At 47.1% G+C, this 24,649-nt stretch overlaps 1 protein-coding gene across 1 annotated transcript in view; it reads left to right on the top strand.

Annotated features, from left to right (window-relative positions):
• Positions 1 to 24,649, top strand: part of UVSSA (UV stimulated scaffold protein A) — a 287,721-nt gene that overhangs the window by 70,816 nt on the left and 192,256 nt on the right. The window contains exon 7 of the mRNA XM_086964233.1: positions 17,689 to 17,817. Within this exon, the coding sequence (XP_086820359.1) occupies positions 17,689 to 17,817 (129 nt within the window). The remainder of the gene's footprint in view (positions 1 to 17,688; positions 17,818 to 24,649) is intronic.

The raw sequence follows: 24,649 nt of genomic DNA, 5'->3' as shown, positions 1-24,649 counted from the left end.
ATCTGGTGAGGCGGCTGGTCTGGTGTGGAAGTCATGAGTAAATGTAGGTGTAGTAACGGGTGAGGTGTATTGTATTTGGCACTCTCGGGTAAAACAACATAGTCTTTTAATTGCTAGACAATAAAAAGAGTAAAAACACATAACGTGAACAGACGGGTATGTTTGGGTAACAAATATGAAACATACTTAATGTTAAAGACTTACGGCTAGATTCATGAAGTCAAATTGCGATCACAATAGCTGCGAAAAAGCAATTGCGATCGCAATTTGATGAAAAGGGATTCAACAAAGAAAATAGCGAAATCGCACACTTTTTCTGGGAATTCGCAATTAAATTCGCAGAATCCAGGAAGAAGACCATCTGCGAATCGGTAATAGCGAGAAACCATGGATTCTGCGAATAAAAGTGCGATATATCACAAAGAAATCGCTATCGCAATTCATGAAAAATAGCAAATAGCGAAAAAAAACAAAATCGCATTTAGCGACGCGCAAATTTAGGAGAACCCAAACCAGGTGGTAACCATGAAAAAAAAAACACTTCAGAAAAAAAGTATTGCAAAGTACCAACAGGTGCTGGCTTGACCAAACACACTTAAGGACATGCAGCTAGAGCCTCAGGACTCACACAATGCCAGGACTCTACATGGTGGTCAGGCGGCGAAGGCTACAGCGAGCAGCACGGAACAGACGACGTATCCAGGAGCGGATATTCCGTCAGCGGGTCACCCTACTGGGCCAAACCAGAGAGCAAATCTACGCAAAGTACCGCCTAAGTGGGGCAATGATAATCAAGCTGATCCGGGACCTAGACCCCCTCCTGCAGCACCCAACAAGGAGGACCAATGCCGTTCCCACACATGTGCAGGTATTGTGCAGCCTGCACCTACTGGCTTCCGGAAGCTTTCAGGGTATAGTCGCTGTTGCAGGGGGAATATCCCAGCCCACCATGTCCCGCTGCCTAAGGAGTTTCCTGGAGGCCATGCTGACCCGCCTACACCTTTACATATCATTTCCCACCAGCCAACAGGACTTGAACGAAACCAAGCTGCAATTTTACAATGTAGCACAATTTCCACACATCATAGGATGCATGGACTGTACCCACATCCACATCTGCCCACCAGCACAAACGGAATACATGTATCGTAACCGCAAGTCCTACCACTCCCTCAATATACAGATGGTATGCAATGCGAAGACAATCATCACGGACATAGTGGCACAGTACATGAGACTTTGGTGAAGGACACCTACTGGGTAAGTACACATGCCACACAACCGTACAATGTGATAATGACGCTGCGCTGCACAGACACTCACCCTCTGCTCCTATCATGCAGGTGACAGCGGCTACCCTCTCCGTGAGTACCTACTCACCCCATACCTTAACCCAGCAACACCACAGCAACGGCGTTACAATGCAGCACACATACGCACAAGAAATTGCATTGAGAGGACATTTGGCCTTTTGAAGAGCAGATTCTGCTTACTGCACAAGACTGGTGGGGCCATCAAATACGATCCTGAGGCCTGCTGCTGCATCGTGGCCGTGTGCGCTATCCTACACAACATTGCTACCAAGCGCAGGATACCTGTAGACATCTCGGGCAGCGAGTCAGAAGGGGACAATCAGCCACCTGCACATGTGCGTCACGCACGCGGGGAGAATCCAGCAGAAGGACACAGGCGCCGCAACCAAATGTGCATGAACTATTTCTAGGGCACCCACTCCCCACACCCATTACTGAACTCATGCATGACAACATTAATAGTGACATGAGGCACTTTACGTTATTCAGAATTTTAGTTACTGTTACTGCACAATAAACATGGCATTCTGAAAAGTGTGAAAAGATTGACATATTCCGTCATATGTCCAGGTTAGTCTGTATGGCATGCTTTTTGCGTCAGCATGTGGCCTCATTGTAATGCACAACAGTTCAGTGGCGTCTCTGGGTAGTTGCCCCTGACCTCCTCTCAACGTCCTCCTCCGGATTCTGCTGTGCGGCAGCAGAGGGCCTGCTGCTGCGGTGGAGTGCTACGACCAGTGGTATGGACTGGCTGCTGTGGCTTGATGTTGCGTCACTGTTGTCGTCTGCCCCCCCGCCTGGCCATGGCCAGTGGCCTGCATGCCCTGCATGGCTGTTGCTATGTTCTCCAGGGCTGTTGCGACGTCCTGGCAGCACTGCACCATTTGGACCTGCATGACCAGGGAGCGTCGCGAGAGCTGGGAGGTGGCGTTCCCAATAATGTTATTTGACCACGTGTACGCCGACAGGCGGGTCAACAGTTGGCGGTGTCTGTGGCGATTGACATCCCGCTGCCTGGACATTGCCTGAGTGTTGGCCTCCACAGCTGCTGTCATATGTGCCACATTACGTGCCGTCTTGTCCAGTTTGAGGTGGATGGCGGCTAGGTGTCGGGCCTGGGTCTGGTGCACACTCGGCATCCTGCGCTCAATAGAGAGCCCACCTGCTCGCACAATTCTGCCCCTGCCAGCGCGGGATGTGTTGGTGCGTGGCTCCCTGACCAGACCGCTCGTCTGGCTCCTCACATCCGCAGGGCGGCTTGTTTGTTGGCGACCTGCTGCTGGTGTTGCAGGCCCCACTGGTGGCTGTGTGCTGCGTGGTGCTACAGCAGCGCCTGTTGTCACGGGGGTGGCACGGGCCACAGGGGCGGGTGGTGGGATGATCGCTGTTGTGGCAGCTTGCCCTGATGGTCCGGGCTGTGGGGTATGATGTGTATCCCCCTCCGTGTCCTCCGTGTTCTCCTCAATCACCAGGGCCTCGCTGTCTGTGCTGGGGACATCAGCGCCACCTGTGATGTAAAGTGGATGTTGATTAGTGACATGTTCCGTACACAGTTAGGCTTGCTACATGCATGCAGTCTACCATTCCCTGTCTCGCTGCAGGATTGACTCACTGGACATGTCAGGCTCTATGGTACAGGATGGTAATTGTGGGCAGACTACATGTCCCACAATGCAATTGCGCTATGGAGCTGTACTTTGGCTGCATGATTGGGATTTGTTATGGGATGCACTGGAGTCATGGACAATGTTAGGGGACAGGGGGTTGCAGTCGCATGGCACTTACTTGGTGTGTCTTGGGTGGGTAGGGAGGAGTCAAGCTGGGTCACACCCAAGCAGGCCTGTGGGTTGATGGTCTCCTCCACTTGGTCCTCCAGTGGGGTGTTCGGTGGGACAGTGGGCTCCCCTCCACCTGTCGCCAATTGCTCCCCCAGCCTCTCAGCAATCTTTTCTTTTGCCCGCCCTCTTAAGTCATATCAGCGCTTTTTCAGCTCGTCCACCGAACGCTGGGTCACCCCCACGGCGTTCACTTTGGCGCGGATGCGCAGCCATATGCGCCTTTTGTCCGCCTCTGGTACCCTTCGGGAGTCTTTGCCAAATAGACGGTTGTGATCCTTGGAAACTTCTTCAATTAGGTGTTCGAGCTCCTGCTCTGAAAACTTTATTTAGCTTTCTCCCAATGGTGGAAGCTCCTGCTGCATCCTGTGCCATGCTTGCCACTGTGGTGTCTCCTGCTGTAGTCCTGTGGGAATGCTGGAGGGGAGCTCTGCAACTGCTGCCTGTACTTCAGCCTCTCACTGCTGAATGAGGGTGGGACCTGCCTACTTCCTGGTTGTGATGTCATCACTGTGCTCAGGATGCGACTTCCCGTTTTTGCGATCTCGCACTTAGCGAGATCGCTATTTGCGATCTCGATAATTGCGAAATCGCAATTTGAACAGGGGTATCGGCGGATTCTGCGATTTTTTTTTTTTTTTTTTTTTTTTTTTTTTTTTTTCACCAATTTCTGGCATCTCGCAATCGGCGATTCCTGCCGCTTGCGAATAGCATTTTTAAATCGCAAAACTTCATGAATGCCGTTCTGCGTTTTCTAAATTGCGATTTGCATTTTCTCGCAATTTACAAATCGCAGAATTGGACCTTGATGAATCTGGCTGTTAGAAACATCAGAGATCACTCTTTGTTGGAAAGAGGCATATACACTAAGTGAATACTCAACTGCTTTATGTCCTGTAATACCTGGAGGAACAGCAGAAATCCAAACATATGTCAACCGTGTGGTAGACGTGATATTCCTACCAATACTCCCACCCATACAATGACATATTGAAGGCAAAATAAGTACATCTGCCATATAGAGTATCGGAGAGCAACGGAGTGCATATCAGTGGCAAAAAGACTGCATATGGCACATGGTGTAACTGAGTGCAAATTTCAGGATAGGCCTATTCCTGTGGTCTAGCGGATAGTCCACCTGTCTGTGTATCTTGCATTAGCTAGGAAAAGATAGTTAAGACCGAGAGATTTAGACAATAACTATGAGAGCAGTCAACAACATTAAGAATGTTGCGAGCTCTAGGGGAGAGGACCTGCTCTCTATCCCATACGTGGGGGATCCCGTTTGAGTGGGCTAGCAGGATAGACTTGTAAGCTCAGCATGTGTGTTAAGACCACCTTAAGGAGTATGGTAGTGCCTTGTGTTGGGGGGATAGTTTAATGGTAAGGTTAATCCTGCCAGTAGTTGAGTGCACATGATGGGTCTACTATTAGACATGGTGTCTAGACACCATGGGCAAACAGTAAGGGCAGTGTACCGGAATTCTGTTAGGCTGGGAGGTGTCTTGGCGACTGGCCAAAGGTATTGACTTTGTGGAAGAACCTGTTTCTATGTAGGGTTACGCAGATCTAGTCTATCTCAGATACATCATTTCGACTTAACAGACCGCAATGTAGGCCTAAGTTGCCAAGCTGTAAAGCTGGCATCCTCCCTATTAAGCCGTGACAGAGCAAGGATATTCAAGAGTATACCATATATGGTAAGCATGGCGATAGAGCGAGGATCCACGAACCGTTAGCCTCCATATACCACAGAAAGAGCAATAACGCCAACATCTGCCTGAGTTCTTATAGCAAGAAAGGTCCAACAAACATTGAAAGGATACGAAGGTGATACATAAGTGATGTCGATGATAAGATAAGTGCCACCTGGGACTCTCAGGCAGAGGATAGACTTGCAGAAGGTCAATTTAAGGAGGCTGGCCACCTAGAACTATGTGGGGGTACCTGGTATGGACCAAGCCCCAACACCACCCCGCTCCAATTTTAGATGTGGCCCAACCCCAAGGCCCCCGAATGGTGGTATGATGGTCTCAATTATACATTGCAGTGGTCCGGGATTATCCAGTGCATGAGAGGCACAGTCCCCTTCCGGTAAGCGAAATATGAAGGCCTACTCACTGGTCGTCGTGTTCACGTGGTAGGAGCTACTAACATTGCACCACAAGAGCTGGAGCCCTCAGATGTACCAGAAAGCAGACACCGCTTGAACTCTGCTGGCAACAGATAAGCAGAGCAATTTGTGGGGCTGGTAGCGTGATATTGACCAATGGCTGGGTGATCTCAGGGGGCTATCTGGTAGATAGGAGGTTGACAGTCACCTGTCAACAAGCACCTCGTGAAGGACCCTACCTCACCAATACACCAACTGAAAGCTGGGCTGGGGGATCTGATCGCGAAACGATCCGCTTTGGAAGCGCTAAGGCTCCAATACATTTGCTGACATTTTGTGGTGCTGTGGAGGATGGCCTGCACAGAATCTCCCCATAACTCCGAAGGGGGTCAAAATTCTAACAGTAGCATTGCCTTAGAGAGAATGATGTCTCTCCCAAATTCACAGACCTGCAAACAATGCATTGCGAGCACCACCTGGGTCGTAGAATCGAATGCGGACACTGGCAAAGGCGCAAATGGCATGCCCCCTATGCTGTCGTGTGGTTAATAGCAAAACCTTACCGTCTCCGTTCCAAGCTCTCTCCCACAGGTTACCATTACGGCTGTATTACGATGCACCCTCAATCCAGCACGCGTTACTCTCTGCAGGCAATTCTGTGTGGAGCAGAGGCTCTGAGGGAACGGATGGCCGCCACCATCTTAGGTGACTGTCACGGAGACCTTTGGATCCAAAAAGCCCAGTTTTGGGTTGTTGTAAGGGTCGCCTTTCACTTCACCATAATCACCAGTGGTTCCGCCATATGAACATGGTACACTTCGGGATTAAATCATCATATGGCCCAGTAAACACGTCAGAGGCTCCACGTTACTAAGGTTGGAGCCCCCATCTTCACCATACGTCAAGCTACACCCCCATAAAGACTAGTTTTAAGTGTAATGCCTATTTAGGGTGCTTCCCTAAGTGGCTTCCCATGTAAGGTGTTGTCCAGAAAGCACCATTGATTTTCAGTATCCACTGACAACAAGTTGAAAAGAATTCTTAGCTGGCCCACCTAATAGTAACAAGTTAGATCTGGTATCCCCATCTTGCCCATCCTTGTGGTGTCTCATCTGCTGAATGTATTGGATTCTAGCATCCGATAGCAAGTGGCTAATAGTCTGTTGCAAGTCTTTAATGAATCTGTGTTAAAGGCCAACATGCAGACTTTGGATAAAAACGATCATCCTTTCTAAAGCCATTTTAAGGTAGCATGTCTACCCAGCAAGACGCTGATATAATATGCAACTTTTGCACTAATTTTTTAATGTCTGAGATCTGCCTCCGGTAGATTGTCCCAAAAATCACTCGTATTGATTTGGTGATCTGACTCTCAGGATATGTGATCTCGTTGTAAATTGACGAAATGCATAGTGAGGACTCAAGTGTTTTTTCTTGTTGTGTCAGAGACGTATTCTGTGCTTCAGAATCAGTCATGTTAAATTTGAATCCTGATAGTTTTTGAACATATCGATAAAGTGAGATGAGTGAATTCAGGGTGTGGCCAAGTTGCTATGTCAACACTTGTATACATACTGAATATGAATATTCCTCTTGGCCTTAGCCCCTCTTAGTCTTAATCCTGATGTTTTTTTAATGTATCGATAAAGGTGAGAAGAGTGAATTCAAGGTTGGGCCAAGTTGCTATGTCAACACCTGTATACATGCTGAATATGAACTCCTCTTGGCCTTAGTCTTAATCCCTCTATCACCTGCTTGCTTAAGATCACATTGGTGTCTCTCTCAAAAAGTGAAATCGAATAACAAGGACCATTAAAGGCATCCCTGTCTGTTTTCGTTCTGAATCTCCGGTGCTTAAGAGGTGCCCAGTAACTGTGATCCTTCCCTTTACACTACTTGGTAATTCGGCCTGGCCCCATCCACAAAGCACGTGCCAAATCCCCTTTGTACTAATATTGCTTTTAGAAAACCCCAGTTGACCTGTTTAAATGTTTGCATCAAGTGTCGCCATGACTACTATATGCAGTACTTTTTGTTTTGTTCTCCGTTCCTTTGTCTTTTGATAAACCACAGTTGATCTGGGTGAAGGAGACCAGATATCCTGTCATCAAGTCTACCTTCCAAAACCTTAGGTCTGTGTAACCCACACCTTGTGGTCCTTTCCTGGCTTAACAATTGCAGAAAGCTTCACCTATGTCATATAAGGAGTGTCAAAATGGATTTATAGAAACCTGTTGAAATGGTTTGTTGAAATTTACATTAGCTATGGGGCAAAATAACTTTGGAAAATGGCTGTAAAGCTTTCTGGGCCTGAAGCTTTGACGTTTTGAGGCTTCAAATCATTACAAACCTCTTCTTTGGATAGTGGCTCTTCTTGGGTAATTGAATCGCTTGTTGAAATTCGTCCTGGCAAATAAGGCCTATTGACTTGCAGGCATATATTGTCTGAGATTAGTCATAACTTTACTCGACTTCCCTTGTTTAGTCAAGTGACTATTTTATCTCCGTTTTTTTGCTTGTTAGCTACAAACTGGATCCCCTGAAAAGAAATCAGAACATCGTACCTTCTGTTGCTGTGAAGTTCATACCCACTAATTGATACAAGGATGTCCAGGTCTCCACGGGGGTAAAGCTGATAGAGATGTAGCTTTGGAAGGGATGACCGATCCAGTCAACCACTGCTATCTATCTTTCATCTAGTGTGATTATTTGTGTGTCTTAAGGTATGGTCATCTGACCAACCCTGTAGAGAGTGACGAAATTCAGACACAGTAATTAACCAACTCCAGAAAACTTCTAGAGTTTGGCTTGTAGCCTCACTATTTTTTGTCAAACTTGTTTTTTTTATTGAGTTTTACAAAAAAAGTATCATTTCATATGATATTACATACAATCGTTCCACCAGTATATAGCTGCCATAGTGCTAATTCCTTGTATAGAGTATTGCGGTTGCTACGAGTCCTAGTTTTCTCCGGGAGTCCTATACATATTACCAGTGCATTACATTCATCAGCTGATTCTTAAACTAACCCCTCCAATATACCCCTAAACCACCCCCCCTGCCCAGAACCCAGCCCTTTTACTGAGAATTACGCTCCTGCTACCGCTCACGGGGAGCGGTTAGGGAAGCCTGAGAGAGACCACAAACTCTGTGATAACAAAACATAAAGACAAAACAAGCATTTACAATGCAATGGTCTCGGCAATATTATAGGTAGAGCTATTGGAATTGTCCATTATTTTTTAATCTTTTTTGTATCCCTAAATAAATGGCATTGTCATTTGTATTGGAATTAGCTTGTTTTTCTGCATATGTGATACCTATTGCATTAGCAGAGAGAGAGTGAGGTAGTGAGATAGAGAGAGCGAGTGAGGTATTGAATTGAGAGAGAGTGAGGTAGTGAGAGAGAGTGAGGTAGATAGAGAGTGAGGTAGTGAGATAGAGAGTGAGGTAGTGAGATAGAGAGTGAGGTAGTGAGGGAGAGGGATGTTGTGAGGTAGTGAGAAATAAGCATAGAGTGATGTAGTGAGATAGAGAAAGAGGTAGTGAAAGTGAGTTAGTGAGATAGAAAGAGTGAGGTAGTGAGATAGAGAAAGAGTGGCGTTGTGAGGTTGTGAGCTAGAGAGTGAGGTAGTGAGAGAGTGAGGTAGTGATGTTTTGAGAGAGAGAAGTTGTGAGAGAGTGAGGTAGTGAGAGAGTGGAGTAGTGAGGTAGAGAGTTATGTAGTGAGAGATAGGTAGATAGAGAGTGAGGTAGTGAGAGACAGAGAAAGTGAGGTAGTGAAAGAGTGAGGTAGAGGGATGTTCTGAGGTAGTGAGATAGAAACAGTGAGTGAGTTTGTGAGGTAGTGAGATAGAGAGAGAGTGAGGTAGTGAAAGAGAGTAAAAGTGACTTAGTGAGATAGAAAGAGAGAGAGTGAGGTAGATAGAGTGAGGTAGTGAGACAGAGAGAGTGAGGTAGTGAAAGAGTGAGTTAGTGATGGAGAGTGATTTTTGGTGGAAGGGACATAGAAACAATGAGTGATGTTGTGACGTAGTGAAATAGAGAAGGATTGAGGTAGTGTAAGAGAGAGTGAAAGTGACGTAGTGAGATAGAAAGAGAGAGAGTTAGTGAGATAGAGAGTGACGTAGTGAGTTGGAGAGAGAGAGTGAACTTGTGAGCTAGTGAGATAGAGAGTGAGTCAGCGAGAGAGTGTTGTAGTTATTTTTTGAGTGAGTGACTTGTGTTATAGTTAGGTAGTAAGAGTGATATCGAAATAGAGTGATGTTATGGAGAGAGTTAGTGATAGAGAGTGAGATAGTTTTATAGATATAATTTGAGTAGTGATGTAGTTATTTTTGTTTTGTGGGAGAGTGAAGTAGATATAGAGTGATACAGTAAGAGATAGAGAGTGAGGTAGTGAAAGAATGAGCTAGTGAGGGTGAGAGTTGTTGTGCTGTATTGAGATAGAAACAGAGCGATGTTGTGAAGTAGTGAGCTAGAGAGAGAGTGAGGTAGTGTATGAGAGAGTGAAAGTGAGTTAGTGTATTTGAGAGAGAGAGAGAGTGCGGTAGTGAGATAGAGAGAGAGTGAAGTTGTGGGGTAGTGAGAGAGTGATGTAGTGAACTTTAGAGAGAGTGTGTCGTGATATAGTGAGAGAGAGATAGTGAGATAGAAATAGAGTGAGGTAGTATATAGAGAGAGTGTGAGGTAGTGAGATAAGAGAGTGAAGCAGTGAGTTAGAGAGAGAGAGTGAAGTTGTGAGGTAGTGAGAGTGTTGTAGTGAATTTTTGAGAGAGCGTGTCGTGATATAGTGAGGCAGCGAGAGTGAGATGGTGAGATAGTAATAGATAGAGTGAGGTAGTGATGTAGAGAGACAGAGGTAGTGAGATAGAGAGAGTGAAGTTGTGAAGTAGTGTGTTAGAGCGATAGTTACTGTGGTAGTGATATTGTGATGCTGTGAGAAAGAGAGTTGAGTAGTGAGGTAGAGATTGAGGTAGAGAGAGAGTGAATGAGAGATAGTGTAGTAGTGTGTGAGGTAGTGAGAGAGAGAGTGAGGTAGTGAGAGAGAGAGTTTGAAGGGACGGTATAGTGGAGCTGAGGAGAGAGTGAAGGGATGGTGCAGTGAGAGGCTGAGGAGAGTGCATCAGTGAAGGGACGGTACCGTAAGAGGCTGAGGAGAGAGTGCAGCAGTGAGTGATGGTGCAGTGGAGGAGTGAGGGCTGCAGCCTGGATGGGGGGCGGGGCTGAGCAGAGAGTGCAGCAATGAAGGGACGATGCAATGGGGGGCTGAGCAGAGAGTGCGTCAGTGAAGGGCTGGTGCAGGGAGAGGCTGAGGAGAGTGTAGCAGTGAAGGGACGATGCAATGGGGGGATGAGCAGAGAGTGCAGCAGTGAAGGGACAGTGCAGTGGGACTTAGGAGAGAGTGTAGCAGTGAAGGGATAATGCAGTGAGAGGCTGAGGAGAGTGCAGCAGTGAAGGGACGGTGCAGTGGGGATGAGGAGTGAGTGCAGCAGTGAAGTGACGGTGCAGTGAGAGGCTGAGGAGAGTGCAGCAGTGAAGGGACGGTTCAAGGAGAGGCTAAGGAGAGAGTGCATCAATGAAGGGCCGGTGCAGGGAGAGGCTGAGGAGAGAGTGCAGCAGTGAAGGGATGGTGCAGTGAGAGGCTGAGGAAAGAGTGCAGCAGTGAAGGGATGGTGCAGTGAGAGGCTGAGGAAAGAGTGCAGCAGTGAAGGGATGGTGCAGTGAGAGACTGAGGAGAGTGCACCAGTGAAGGGACGGTGCAGGGAGAGGCTGAGGAGAGTGCAGCAGTGAAGGGACGATGCAATGGGGGGCTGAGCAGAGAGTGCATGAGTGAAGGGACAATGCAGGGAGAGGCTGAGGAGAGTGCAGCAGTGAAGGGACGATGCAATGGGAGGCTGAGCAGAGAGTGCATCAGTGAATGGACGGTGCAGGGAGAGGCTGAGCAGAGAGTGCAGCAGTGAAGGGACGGTGCAAGGAGAGTCTGAGGAGAGTGCATCAGTGAAGGGACAGTGCAGGGAGAGGCTGAGGAGAGAGTGCATCAGTGAAGGGACAGTGTAGGGAGAGGCTGAGCAGAGAGTGCATCAGTGAAGGGACGGTGCGGGGAGAGGCTGAGGAGAGAGTGCATCAGTAAAGGGCCGGAGCAGGGAGAGGCTGAGGAGAGAGTGCAGCAGTGAAGGGATGGTGCAGTGAGACACTGAGGAGAGTGCACCAGTGAAGGGACGGTGCAGGGAGAGGCTGAGGAGAGTGCACCAGTGAAGGGACAGTGCAGGGAGAGGCTGAGCAGAGAGTGCATCAGTGAAGAAACGGTGCAGGGAGAGGCTGAGGAGAGAGTGCATCAGTGAAGGGACAGTGCAGGGAGAGGCTGAGCAGAGAGTGCATCAGTGAAGGGACGGTGCAGGGAGAGGCTGAGCAGAGAGTGCATCAGTGAAGGGACGGTGCAGGGAGAGGCTGAGCAGAGAGTGCAGCAGTGAAGGGACGGTGCAGGGAGAGGCTGAGGAGAGTGCATCAGTGAAGGGACAGTGCAGGGAGAGGCTGAGGAGAGAGTGCATCAGTGAAGGGACAGTGCAGGGAGAGGCTGAGGAGAGAGTGCAGAAGTGAAGGGACGGTGCAAGGAGAGGCTGAGGAGAGTGCATCAGTGAAGGGACAGTGCAGGTAGAGGCTGAGGAGAGTGCAGCAGTGAAGGGATAGTACCGTGAGAGGCTGAGAGAGAGTGCAGCAGTGAGTGATGGTGCAGTGGAGGAGTGAGGGCTGCAGCTTGGATGGGGGGCGGGGCTGAGCAGAGAGTGCAGCAATGAAGGGACGATGCAATGAGAGGTTGAGGAGAGTGCAGCAGTGAAGGGACAATGCAATGGGGGGCTGAGCAGAGAGTGCATCAGTGAAGGGACGGTCCAAGGAGAGGCTGAGTAGAGTGCATCAGTGAAGGGACAGTGCAGGGACAGGCTGAGGAGAGAGTGCATCAGTGAAGGGACGGTGCAGGGAGAGGCTGAGCAGAGAGTGCAGCAGTGAAGGGACGGTGCAGGGAGAGGCTGAGGAGAGTGCATCAGTGAAGGGACAGTGCAGGGAGAGGCTGATGAGAGAGTGAAGGGACGGTGCAAGGAGAGGCTGAGGAGAGTGCATCAGTGAAGGGACAGTGCAGGGAGAGGCTGAGGAGAGAGTGCATCAGTGAAGGGACAGTCCAGGGAGAGGCTGAGCAGAGAGTGCATCAGTGAAGGGACGGTGCAGGGAGAGGCTGAGGAGAGAGTGCATCAGTGAAGTGACAGTGCAGGGAGAGGCTGAGCAGAGAGTGCATCAGTGAAGGGACGGTGCAGGGAGAGGCTGAGCAGAGAGTGCATCAGTGAAGGGACAGTGCAGGGAGAGGCTGAGAGAGAGTGAAGGGACAGTGCAGGGAGAGGCTGAGGAGAGTGCAGCAGTGAAGGGATAGTACCGTGAGAGGCTGAGAGAGAGTGCAGCAGTGAGTGATGGTGCAGTGGAGGAGTGAGGGCTGCAGCTTGGATGGGGGCGGGGCTGAGCAGAGAGTGCAGCAATGAAGGGACGATGCAATGGGGGGCTGAGCAGAGTGGTCAGGGAAGGGATGGTGCAGTGAGAGGTTAAGGAGAGTGCAGCAGGGAAGGGACAATGCAATGGGGGGCTGAGCAGAGAGTGCATCAGTGAAGGGACGGTCCAAGGAGAGGCTGAGTAGAGTGCATCAGTGAAGGGACAGTGCAGGGACAGGCTGAGGAGAGAGTGCATCAGTGAAGGGACGGTGCAGGGAGAGGCTGAGCAGAGAGTGCAGCAGTGAAGGGACGGTGCAGGGAGAGTGCATCAGTGAAGGGACAGTGCAGGGAGAGGCTGATGAGAGAGTGCAGCAGTGAAGGGACGGTGCAAGGAGAGGCTGAGGAGAGTGCATCAGTGAAGGGACAGTGCAGGGACAGTGCAGGGAGAGCCTGAGGAGAGAGTGCATCAGTGAAGGGACAGGGCAGGGAGAGGCTGAGCAGAGAGTGCATCAGTGAAGGGACGGTGCAGGGAGAGGCTGAGCAGAGAGTGCAGCAGTGAAGGGTCGGTGCAGGGAGAGGCTGAGGAGAGTGTGCATCAGTGAAAGGATGGTGCAGGGAGAGGCTGAGGAGAGAGTGCAGCAGTAAAAGGATGGTGCAGTGAGAGACTGAGGAGAGTGTAACAGTGAAGAGACGGTATAGTGGAGCGGAGGAGAGAGTGAAGGGATGGTGCAGTAAGAGGCTGAGGAGAGTGCATCAGTGAAGCGATGGTACCGTGAGAGGCTGAGGAGAGAGTGCAGCAGTGTGTGATGGTGCAGTGGAGGAGTGAGGGCTGCAGCCTGGATTGGGGGGGGGGGCTGAGCAGAGAGTGCAGCAGTGAAGCGATGGCGCAGGGAGAGGCTGAGGCGAGAGTGCAGCAGTAAAAGGACAGTGCAGTGTAAAAATAAAAATATGCCTTACCTCTAACATAAACTAAAATCAACATACATACCTGCCTGAACAACTTCGTGCACAGCGGTGCACATCGCTGAAGGGAAGCACCACGAGCCATGTTGAATCTAGGAAAGAGAGAATAAACATCTGAGAGTAGCCCCCCACTTACCTCCTCCATCACCAGCTTCGGAGAAGCCACACGGATATCAATCCCCATGTCTGCAAGCTTGTCCAGCACATCCTGGAAGTCTAGGTTACGCCGGGACTTGGCTCGGGACAATGCGCGACCCTGAAAATCTTTAAATGCCGAGGAGCGGGCGATTACTGCCGGATGTCGTGGCGTCACTCAGGTTAAGAAGTACCCGTCGATTCCAGTCAGCAGTTGTTTTTTTGTGAATAAAATGTTCCTAAGCAGAGCTGGTTGGAGATAATGGGGGGCTGACTTCAGGTCAGGGATTGGGGCCCTGAATATATCCGGACCACGTTCCATAGGCATGCATGCCCTACACAAATAGCAATAAAACAACATAACATTTAAAACAATAAAACAAATACTGCAGATAAACCATGAATTACTCGCACAGACTGCACACTTGGATGGATAACAAAGCATAATATGGAAGCTTGCTGACAGCCATTAGCAGCTGCTAGTTCCAAGCTGCCCCCTGATGGCTGGGGCCTCTTAGTTTGATGCTGCCTCTGTGCTTCATTGCTCAATGGGTGCATTTATTCCCCATCCCTAAGAACGTACAATAAGCCACTTCATTCTCGCGCGCAGCGCAAGTGCCAGTGCCGTGTGCTCGTCCTCTGTTTGTTTTCCCTGTGGCAGGCCTAGCTTGACAGTGATTGGTTTTCTACATCCACATGAAGTGACCCGCTTGCTCCAGGACATGTCCAGCAACTGCCTGACACTCCTAGTTGTGGGGGTGTCTAAATTGCATATAAACTGTCAAGATACTTCATGGTGTCTGGCGTTACTCTCAATGGGGGCGTTGGGAAACTTCGGAGGACGGAGTAAGCAAAATGAGGCAAAAGTCCTAAAAAAAAAAAAGCCACAGAATAATCTGTTCAGTGTCCAATGACATCAAGAGTGTTCCACCTCATGCTTGCCAACATTCTGATACTCAAATAAGAGAATGTTTCATTTTTCAATTCCACGAAATAGCAAAACTAGAATTAATACCGCATTGTGTGCGGTTCTCCTCACAGCATGGATCTAGCGGATACCTGTGCAGTGCAACAGATGGCACATTTATCGCTAGCAAAGAGTATGCAAGGAAAGGGAGCATGCTTTCTTACAAACCGGGGTGGGCAGCAGATTAAAGATTTTAGAACTTAGCAAGGCGATCCCTTTTCTGCCTGCTACTTACTTGTGGGCGCCACATGGTCTACTGGTTTACCAAGGTTTACTTGGTGTTTAAGAGTGTGCGTGGAGGCTGGTGTAAGCAACGACGCGGGGGAAGATGCTCTGGGTGCAGGAAGTGTCATGGAAAGGGTGAGCTGGTAGAGGGAAGACAGTCGGGAAACACATGCACTCTTATGGAGTGTTAGAACCTAACTAAATCAATGTACCTCAAGAATCATGTGGCTAGTGGGAGGACACTTGCCACCAACCGCAAACTGTATGGGACTGACCGCACAGATATCGAATTGCACAGGCAGAGCAGTGTACATCTCCCAGAACTGCAACAGGAGATGCCGAAGGGCTGGAATAGAGCTGCACCGAGATCAAAATGGGGGTTTCAGCGATGGGGGAAAAAAATAAAAAAACAAAATCAGAGTGTCAAGCAGGTCAGGGGAGTGGGAGAGGGAGCCGTGAGAGTTGGATGGCCAGGACGGAGACAACTTTCAGAGCGTTACCCTTACCGTCATTCGAACCTCGGCGGCGCAGCCCTGTCCACGGTCAGCAGGAGGCTGAGAGGGGAATGCCGCTGCTTTGCTGCACAGCTCTCTGCCGGGACTGCTTCCGTGCACTGTGCTCTCTGCTGCACAGGTCTGCGCCGGGACTGCTTCCGGCCGGCCAGGGGGGGGCAGGGTTGGGGGGGGGGGGTGGACAGGTCCCGTGCACAGTATCTGCTGTACCCGCCTGGAGAAGTAGAGGTCCGGTGCACGCCTCAGCTTGGAACACAACACAGCTCTCCCACAGAGACAGTGCTGCGCACACTGCCGCCTCTGAGTGAAGTGCAGCTTTTCTGCACAGATGGGACGGCGGCTGGCTCCTTCTCCTCCGCAGCGGGACTTCCGGCTTGCTTGTAGGCCGGCCTCCGTCCTCTCTCCGTTTGCCTGTCTTCCTGCCTCAGGGGTCCGCCAATAGCAGCGCGGCCCCGAGCAGGAAGGCGGGTGCAGCGTGTGGGAATCCCGGGCCCGGCGGTGAAGTGTTTGGCAATGCCGGGTGGGCACCGGCCTTAAATTAAAAGGCGATGTCAGGCGGGTGCACCGTGTGGGAATCCCGGGCCCGGCGGTGAAGTCTTTGGCAATGCCGGCTTGTAGGCCGGCCTCCGTCCTCTCTCCGTTTGCCTGTCTTCCTGCCTCAGGGGTCCGCCAATAGCAGTGCGGCCCTGAGCAGGAAGGCGGGTGCAGCGTGTGGGAATCCCGGGCCCGGCGGTGAAGTCTTTGGCAATGCACCGGCCTTAAATTAAACGGCGATGTCCCTGGCAGGGTGGGTACCTGCCAGGGGACCCGAAAATCGCCAAGGAGCGGGGCAAATACACGGCACAAACGGGGGCAGAGGCAGAGGCTCGATCTCACCCTCACTGCGGGAAAGGAAAATGGCTGCCGCAGGGTTCTTAATTTTTCGGATTCGGGGGCGTGGTTTTGCTGTTTTGAGTGACGCATGTCTAAAGAACAGCAAAAATACGCCCCCGAATCCGAAAAAGACTGGGCTTGTTTGGAGTGACTCATCTCTCCTCCAATGGCTGGCCTCTGTTTAGGAAGCCAGCCAATGGAGGAGAGACGGGGCAGGAAGGAGGGGCCTACAGCGCTACTAAGAATCATTAAATCTCCTGCCTAAGACTGCGCATGCGCAGCCTTTAGGCCTTCGACCTAAAAAGTACAAAGTACGACATGCTGGGCTCATCTAACCCAACCCAGTCTGAATGTGACCCTATGTGATGTGGGACGAAGTCTGTGATGTGCTCTGGTGTGGATTGTTACGTTGTTCAGAAATGGAACAGGTGTAATGCTCTAACCCTCGGGAGCAGCTAGTCATCCGGAGGTTGGTGGACAGATAGTTGACCAAGGGCCCCCAAGCGAATTGAAAATGTTTAAAAGCATACCTAAAAATGCCACTCATGCCTTCCATCCTAGGGCACTCCATAAGCGTGCCTGCCAATGTGTCATGGCCGGAGCGTCCTCCTTCTTCCAGGCTGCGGCCAAAGCCGTTTAGCCTCACTATTTTGCTTGTTTTTGAAAGGCTCAGTAGTATCACCTTGTTTCAAGTGTATATAAAATGAAACAATTGACATCCATTAATCTGCAAACGTTGTTGCTATCCAGGTAAATATAGTGTTTCTATAAATATTATTTGCCTCTGAAATATGGGTCTCATTTTTTTTTAAAGAATTGGTACTTTACCTGACTAAAAATGAAGTTATGTGTTACCTTCTATAACTAGGTTGAGATTACTAGCCGTGCTATCTTATGTGACCGAGGTTTATGAGCACAGATGCAAGTTTAGTGTTCTTATTAAATCTTTCTGTAAAGGCACTAGATAGCTTGGCTTCCTTCCGGGCAATATGAGCAAAGTGGTAAGCACATCCGAGTTTGTTTTATTTGTTTTTCAATAGCTTTTGTTCAAGTTGTGTCTTTTATTAAACTTAGTTTTTAATTTTGATTCCCCAGAGAAAAGAATGTATCTTTACTTTCAGTTGAAGAATGAAACCTAAGTGTTATAATTGCTATTTGGGGATCAGAGCTGTGGGTGTGGTTGTTCTCAACAGCAGTAATTCTTTGACCAGTTTTAAAGATAGAGTACTGGTGCACATGAGAAATGCCATTCATTTTTTGACTTGTTACTTTCTAGTTATTCACCAAGGTGGGAATAAATGATGAGCGCTTAAAGCAAATCCTAGACCTCAAGAAGGAAATGGAAACTGCTATGACCAAATATGAAGAGCTGAACCTTGACTGCAGTCGAAGAGAAAGAAGAGTGGTATGTTTTTGTTACCAAAGTCTGAAAATTCGAATCTCAAACCATCTTTTAAAGGATCCTAGCTTTATCTCATTAACCTTGTTTAATGCTGTCAGGCTAGCTCAGTAATTTAATTGCTTGCTGCTGATGCGTTAATGTGCGGATGGCATGTTGAAATCCTGGTTAGGAATTTGGTTGGTAAATTGAGTAGCATTATATTGACATTTAGTAATATCTGGCATTTACAGGTCTTAGAAATGGCAGAAGGGCTGAATGGAGTGCTGTATAGAATTGATTTATTGCTGTTTAACCATGCTTTTGATATCCTCCTAGAGCTAGGCCAGAAAATTGTTCTTTCTTCTACACCTCATACAGGGCTGGGTAGGTGACACCATCCTGCAAGTGGTGTTGCGTAAAACAGTGTGTGTTCCCATTTTGGAGTGGTTATTGCCTATTGGAGCTAGACAACAAAAAACTACAGATATACCGGTTGCCTTCATGTAAACTCCATTACAGATATGGATGCAGCATCATTAGATAAAATGTATATGTGTATATGGTCACACTGTTCTAATTTGTCTTGTGAATCATGTCCAACTTATGGTGTAACATAATCACTTTATTCATGTGTCACCTTGCTCATTATTGTATTTCCAAGGTGTTCAACTCAAACGTTCCTTTCTGAACACATGAATGTTCTTTCCAAGCTCAAAAACTTTAACAATATTACTCCACACATTACATTTTATCATAATCTCTTTAATCAGTTTCATGATTTATAATCATTAATCTCACATTTTGATTTCAATGTAATCATGCATACTCTAATTCCAATTTTAAACTATAGGGGTTACGTCCGTTTCCGGGGCCCGGTAACACATTTTTCCAGAAGAATTACCTGGCCACCAGTTTTGGAACTGCTACTTACTCAGGCAGATTTGGAAATACAACGCATCACGTCATTGCATTTTACTTTCACAGTTGTATTAATTCAACTTAATTTCAAACATCCTTTCAATTTTTTTGAAGCATGAAAAGAATACACATTTCATTCATTTATACATTCCTCATGAATAAATGTTAATAAACACATAAAAAACTGGACAATTCAAAAACTTAAACATGACGACAATTAATTCAAACAATTACACCAGTCGGTGATTCAAACAATGCCTGTATGCGCTATGACATTGAATATTGTTCAGTTCATTGAGCGCTTCAAACAGGTATACTGCGGGGACAACTTTCTCTGGAAGTGATTTGCTCTCGGGGTATATTTCATGTAGTGGCACCTTCTCTAGAGCTTCAATTAATGTGGATCCCTCGCAGGCAAAATATTAGCGTGCCAACGCGTTTCCAATCCCCCTCTGCCTCAGGGGATTATCATCAGGGTTTAGACCACGGTGTCATTTTATCTTCTTTGCTGAAATCAATCTCCTAATTGTATCCTCTTAGACACTGGAGTCTTCGTGTTTGCTTGCGATGACTCCCACCTTGTATCCTTATTTGCTATTTAAATTGAGCCAAACTATTTCATTGAGGGCTTTACATTCCACCTTATGAATGTTGCAATCCACTTTCAGGGGATTTCTGGCCATTTGCCAAGTGAAGCTTGAAAATTATCGCCTAAATTTCCATCCGGAAGTCATAACCTGTTAAGAAGAGCCAGAAATCCCCTGAAAAAGGATTACAACATTCACAAGGTGGAATGTAAAGCCCTCAATAAATAGTCTTAAGTGCTGGCACCCACAGAAAGGGAGTGGGTGGACTACATTTCACTACTATATAAATCTAACAGCTCAGTGCCTTTTCAGATGCCTGTAATAGAAGAGGCCGTCTGTGTTGATTATGGTCCCCTGTCAAGGGATGAAGTGATGGGTTATATAAAGAATGCTAGAACCTCCGGTGCACAAGGACCGGATGGTATACCAATTATGCTAATTAAAAAGGATCCAGCTGCATGGGGAGCCCTCCTGGTGCCACTATTCAACTACTGCTTTCAATCAATTAGTATTCCCTCATCTTGGAAGGGGAGCATTATAGTCCCGCTGTATAAAAAGGGCTCAAAAAGGTCACCTACTAGCTTCAGACAAATCACTCTGCTGGACGCTGCGGGCAAATTATTTGCAAAAAGCATACTTCAGCATATGCAGCAATGGGCCCAAGCCCAGAACATCTTACCGCCAGAACAGGCTGGTTTTAGAAAGAACCACGGAACGCTGGATAACATTGCGGTTGTCCAGACCATCGTGGAGAAATATGTATTCTCAAAAAAAATGTCAGTGTATACAGCTTTTATTGATTTCTCCACATCGTTTGATAAAGTGGATCGTCAGGTGCTGTGGAGAAAGCTCTCTCATCTTGGTATGCCATATCATCTCCTGGGCCTTATAATTGAATTACACACAGGCACTTAGTGTCAAGTGATGATGGGTGGCTCACAGGGGTTTTCCTGCAGGATTAATACACATAACGGTCTCAAGCAGGGTTGCCTGTTGGCTCCTCTTTTGTTTTCTCTATATTTTTGACCTCCCCGAGAAATTAAATTCAGTGAAGGGGGATGCCCCTAAAATTGGTACAATGTCAATTGGCTCCCTACAATATGCAGATGATGTTGCAATTTTTGATTTAACTCCCATTGGTTTGCAGCGTCGTCTGGATTTTTTAACTAAATATGCGGAGGACCATTGTTTGAAAATCAATATTGCTAAAAGCAAAAGTTTAGTCTTTCGCAAGAAAGGTTTTCCAACATAGAAAGGGTATAAGTGGCTGTTGGGGCACGAAGATCTTGAATTGGTCAATATGTATCTGTATCTGGAAAGGTGTTCTCAAAAATGGGCGTGATTCAGAGCACATTAAAAGGTGTGTTGGCAAGGCCGCCTCCCAGGCCGGAGCTCTAAATAGATTTTATAAGACCTGTGGGAGACGCCATTTTAATCATGTTCTGTCAGTATTTAAGGTTAAAATCCCACCGACATTAACTTATGCTGCAGAAGTTTTGGATCAGAATTACTGTCTCTCTTTTGATAAGGCTGAAGGCCGTTTTTTCCGTCAAATTTGTAATTTAAATTCCTTGGCTGCCCCACATGTTCTTCGTCTGGAATTTTATTTAGTTTCTTCTTATATTTTGTCCCTGGCTGGGGTTCTGAGGTGGGGGAACTCCCTTTTTTGGGGGATGAGGGCACCCTAAGGGCCGCCTTGAAGTTGGAAATTTTCGCAAAATTAAAAGATAAATCAGCTTTTTTTAGATCATTTGCCAACGCAAACTATTTCTTTGGGCTTAATTTAAACTGTGATTTACCCATGCCAAAGCTTGTATTGAAGTTATTTCTAAAGAAGTCAATAAGCACAATTAGTACGGCAAGAGATATGGCTTTAAGTCATCCTAAAGCCCGTAATGGGGTGATCTGTGCGAGTGCGATGGAGAGCAGACCTCAGTCCTATCTCTCATGGGATATCCCACACGGAATTAGAAGGCTAATACTACTTTTAAGAACTAACTTGCTGCCCTTGAGAGATGTAACGGGCACTTGGGAAAAAACTCCTAGAGAGGAGAGAATCTGTGAACTTTGTTGTTCCCAAATACAGGATCTTAATCATGTGTTATTTGTGTGCCCAGAACTTCTAAGGGCAAGGCGAACGTTTTGAGACCCCTATTTATTAAATGTATTATTCGTTCTGCTCAGGAGGCACAATCTTTTGTGTTGTCCCCTCCAAATGAAATGACTTGTTATAGAATATTTCAATTTTTTTAAAACATTCCTGGATATTTATTAAGAATTGTATTTGTTATAAAGTATGTCTTTTTATTGTATTGGTGTATTTTTGTGGACCTCCGTTGGAGTTCCGTAACAAATAAACTAATTGCTGGCACCTTTGGAATTAAATTAATGCGAAGTGATGTTTTGTAATTTTACTTGAGTGTTTGATGTTAAGAGTGGTGCATAAACTTTTAACCTACAGGTCTGAGATTGTTTATCTGAAAGGTGTCTTGTTAGCTAGACAGGCCTCATTATTTTGATGAATTTGAAGTGAATAAGATTATTTAATCGTAGTATGAAGTTGATGTCATGTTTTATGGTTGTATGTGAATCTGGGGGTTTTAGTTGCAATTGGAAATTATAAATTCAGGATAGTGAAAATGATTTTATTTAATGTTCTATGAATCCACAAATCTCTATTAAAGAAGAGGGTGGATAATGGTCAACCTTGTAGCCCTTCACATATTGATGATGTCTGGCAGTACTTAGTAATAAAGACCGAAATAAAGGAAACCACAAAATACTTTCCTTTGACATTCATCTACTTAGATTAACATTTTGAAAGATCAGATTCATTAGTGGTGTTATAAGTGGCGGACAAATCAAGTAACACTAATAGATCTGCTTCACTCGCATCCAACTCCAACAGCAGCTCTTTCGTCACATGATAGGGCAATTTCTGTTTTAAAATATTTTGTCATCCTTTGGTACAGTCCTGGATTTTCAAATATGGCACCTAACACTCTGGGCACCACCATCAAGCATTCTGACCTAATACACTGATTCACATAAAAATTTCCTTTTTCTTGTTTTTGGCCATTTTCCCTATGAATATCTCAGCAAGATTTCCCTGATGAGTGCTCACAAATTGTAGTAGTACTGCTAGTACCTGTAAATTAAGGTATTTATTCTAGTTCTTTGTAGGACAAAAGTTCACACCCATAGTAGATTATCATTGGATTGACAGTAGTTCAGTTCTTCACTTGAGCGTACAAAAGTACAGCTTGTTTAGATTATGTTGTGGTCACTCATTTCACATAGACTTTCTTTTGTCGGAGGTTATTACCATTCACCATTCACCTCGATTCGCCACAATAACAAGTGATCAGAGATTTCAGCCCCTCTAAAGGTTCTACATTTATGCTTCAACAAACCAAGAAATACATTCCTGTAATAGCTATTATATATAAATATCAGTAATAGCGAAAGCCATAAACATTAGAAATAATATGTACCCATGAAAAGATCATGAATTGTGTGTGGTGGGGAGAAAACTGGGAGTGTGTGCAAGTCTGTACCAAAAGTGCAAAGGTGGTGGGAGTGGTCTCTTTATGATGTGAATCGTAACAACATAACTCTGGCGTTTCTACTTTGTGCTAAGCACTGCCCTCCTACTGTCAGGATGTGTTCTGTCCAAGTACATATCTGTAATACGTACTTAGGTTTCGTAGTTTCTCAAAAAATCCTTGTAACCGAAGTAGATCTGCGATGCACGTCCTTGAATCGAGACTGTGCTCTGAGTGCTGTCAGCCATTTTGGATTTTCAATTGAAGTGGTTTTGCGATTACATTCCTCTAGCATTGGTTGTGTTGCCTGTAGGACACCTAGTGCGCGATTGCAATGGATGTTGAAAAAAATTTGACAGTGTTGAATGACTTAACCTTTTTAAACCTTAAAATAGGACGGCATTCCCCAATACTTTCATAAAAGGCATTAAAACATTTTTTTTCTGTGCCGTCATGGAGTGTGAAATCAACGAGCAGAGCCTGAGTATTAACCAGAATGCACAGATACAAAATGCAGTGCCGTACAGAGCTGAAAATGTGTGAGTAATTACTTCGTCCTGCTGCCATGCGTCTTCCAATAGCTGCTCCCAAAGGACATGAACTCAATAACCCCCTAAGAACAACCCCCCCCCTCCCTGCTCAGCGGGACTAGAAATATCCGCCACCTCCAACATGCAGAGTGCCTATCGCCCACCCATAAACAATTTCAGAGAACGCGGGTAACCCCACTCCTGATTTGCATAGCGTTATATGACATTTCTTCGCCCCCGGCCCTATCCCACCCATAAAACATTGCATTTCACACACAGAGGCCCATATCGACCCTCACAAAGTGCCTCACGGCATCCACCCCACCAACAGTGTGATAAGTTTCCCCCCCCCTGATCCTAAACTGCCCAAGATTCCAGACGAGCATATATAACAGCAGCGTAGGCTTTATCTGCATGCACTAGGGTGTTCCCCCGAGACACAGCAATCCCAACGGCTCAGGTATCCAGCATCCACCCTCGCAAACCCTCCCAGAATGGTATTTGCACAGAGTCACATTTGGGAGGTCATGGCGCCAGGACCCTGAGACTGGGCATTAAAACTTTTAGTATCTACCTTAAATCTTTAAGCCCAAATTAATATGGTGCTAATTTCCTTCTAATGAAAAGGTAGTTAATGAAACATTTCTCTTAAGAAGCAACAATTACCTGGGGATCATAAAAGAGTTATTTTTTTCAAATGTCATGCCGTATCAGCTGACCATTACATTATCTCATGCCCAACTATGATAATAAAATACTGAGGGGTGTGGCTTGGACGGCAATTTGGCAGCTTGCCGAATCCGGAGCTCCGCATCTCCCTGAGAGAAGCTAAACGTTAAAACCCCCACCCATCAACCGAATGCTCGAGAGAACCACCGGACTGACAGGCGGAATGCTCAGTGAAAAGAACTGGCAGTGAATGGACGCTGATCGGTGAGGCAGCAACGAGAAAAAACGCCGATAGCTGCCCGTGGCTCCAAGGTCCGCGAACCGGGGCAGTCAACTCTTCACGGTGTGTGGCACGGGGCACACAAAAGTATTGCCATACAAGGTCAGTGCGTCAGGCGATCATCAATACCCCCGTATCCCGCTGCCGCCTCACCCGATATACTCCGGTCCCGAGGAGGGCACCCCGCAGTCAACCAGGGAAAACGAAACCGATACTCAACACAGGGGGCTGCCATCTTAGGTAAAGGGGGCCAGCAACATCTTATGCAGAGCGGGTAAAGCGACCGAGCGAAACGGTCAGTCAACCCACCACGCCGGCACACCAAAA

Source organism: Lissotriton vulgaris, chromosome 3_2 (assembly GCF_964263255.1).
Source record: "Lissotriton vulgaris chromosome 3_2, aLisVul1.2, whole genome shotgun sequence".
Taxonomy (NCBI): Eukaryota; Metazoa; Chordata; class Amphibia; order Caudata; family Salamandridae; genus Lissotriton; species Lissotriton vulgaris.
Note: the sequence above shows the minus strand (reverse complement) of the source record. Positions and strands in the feature narration are given on the sequence as shown.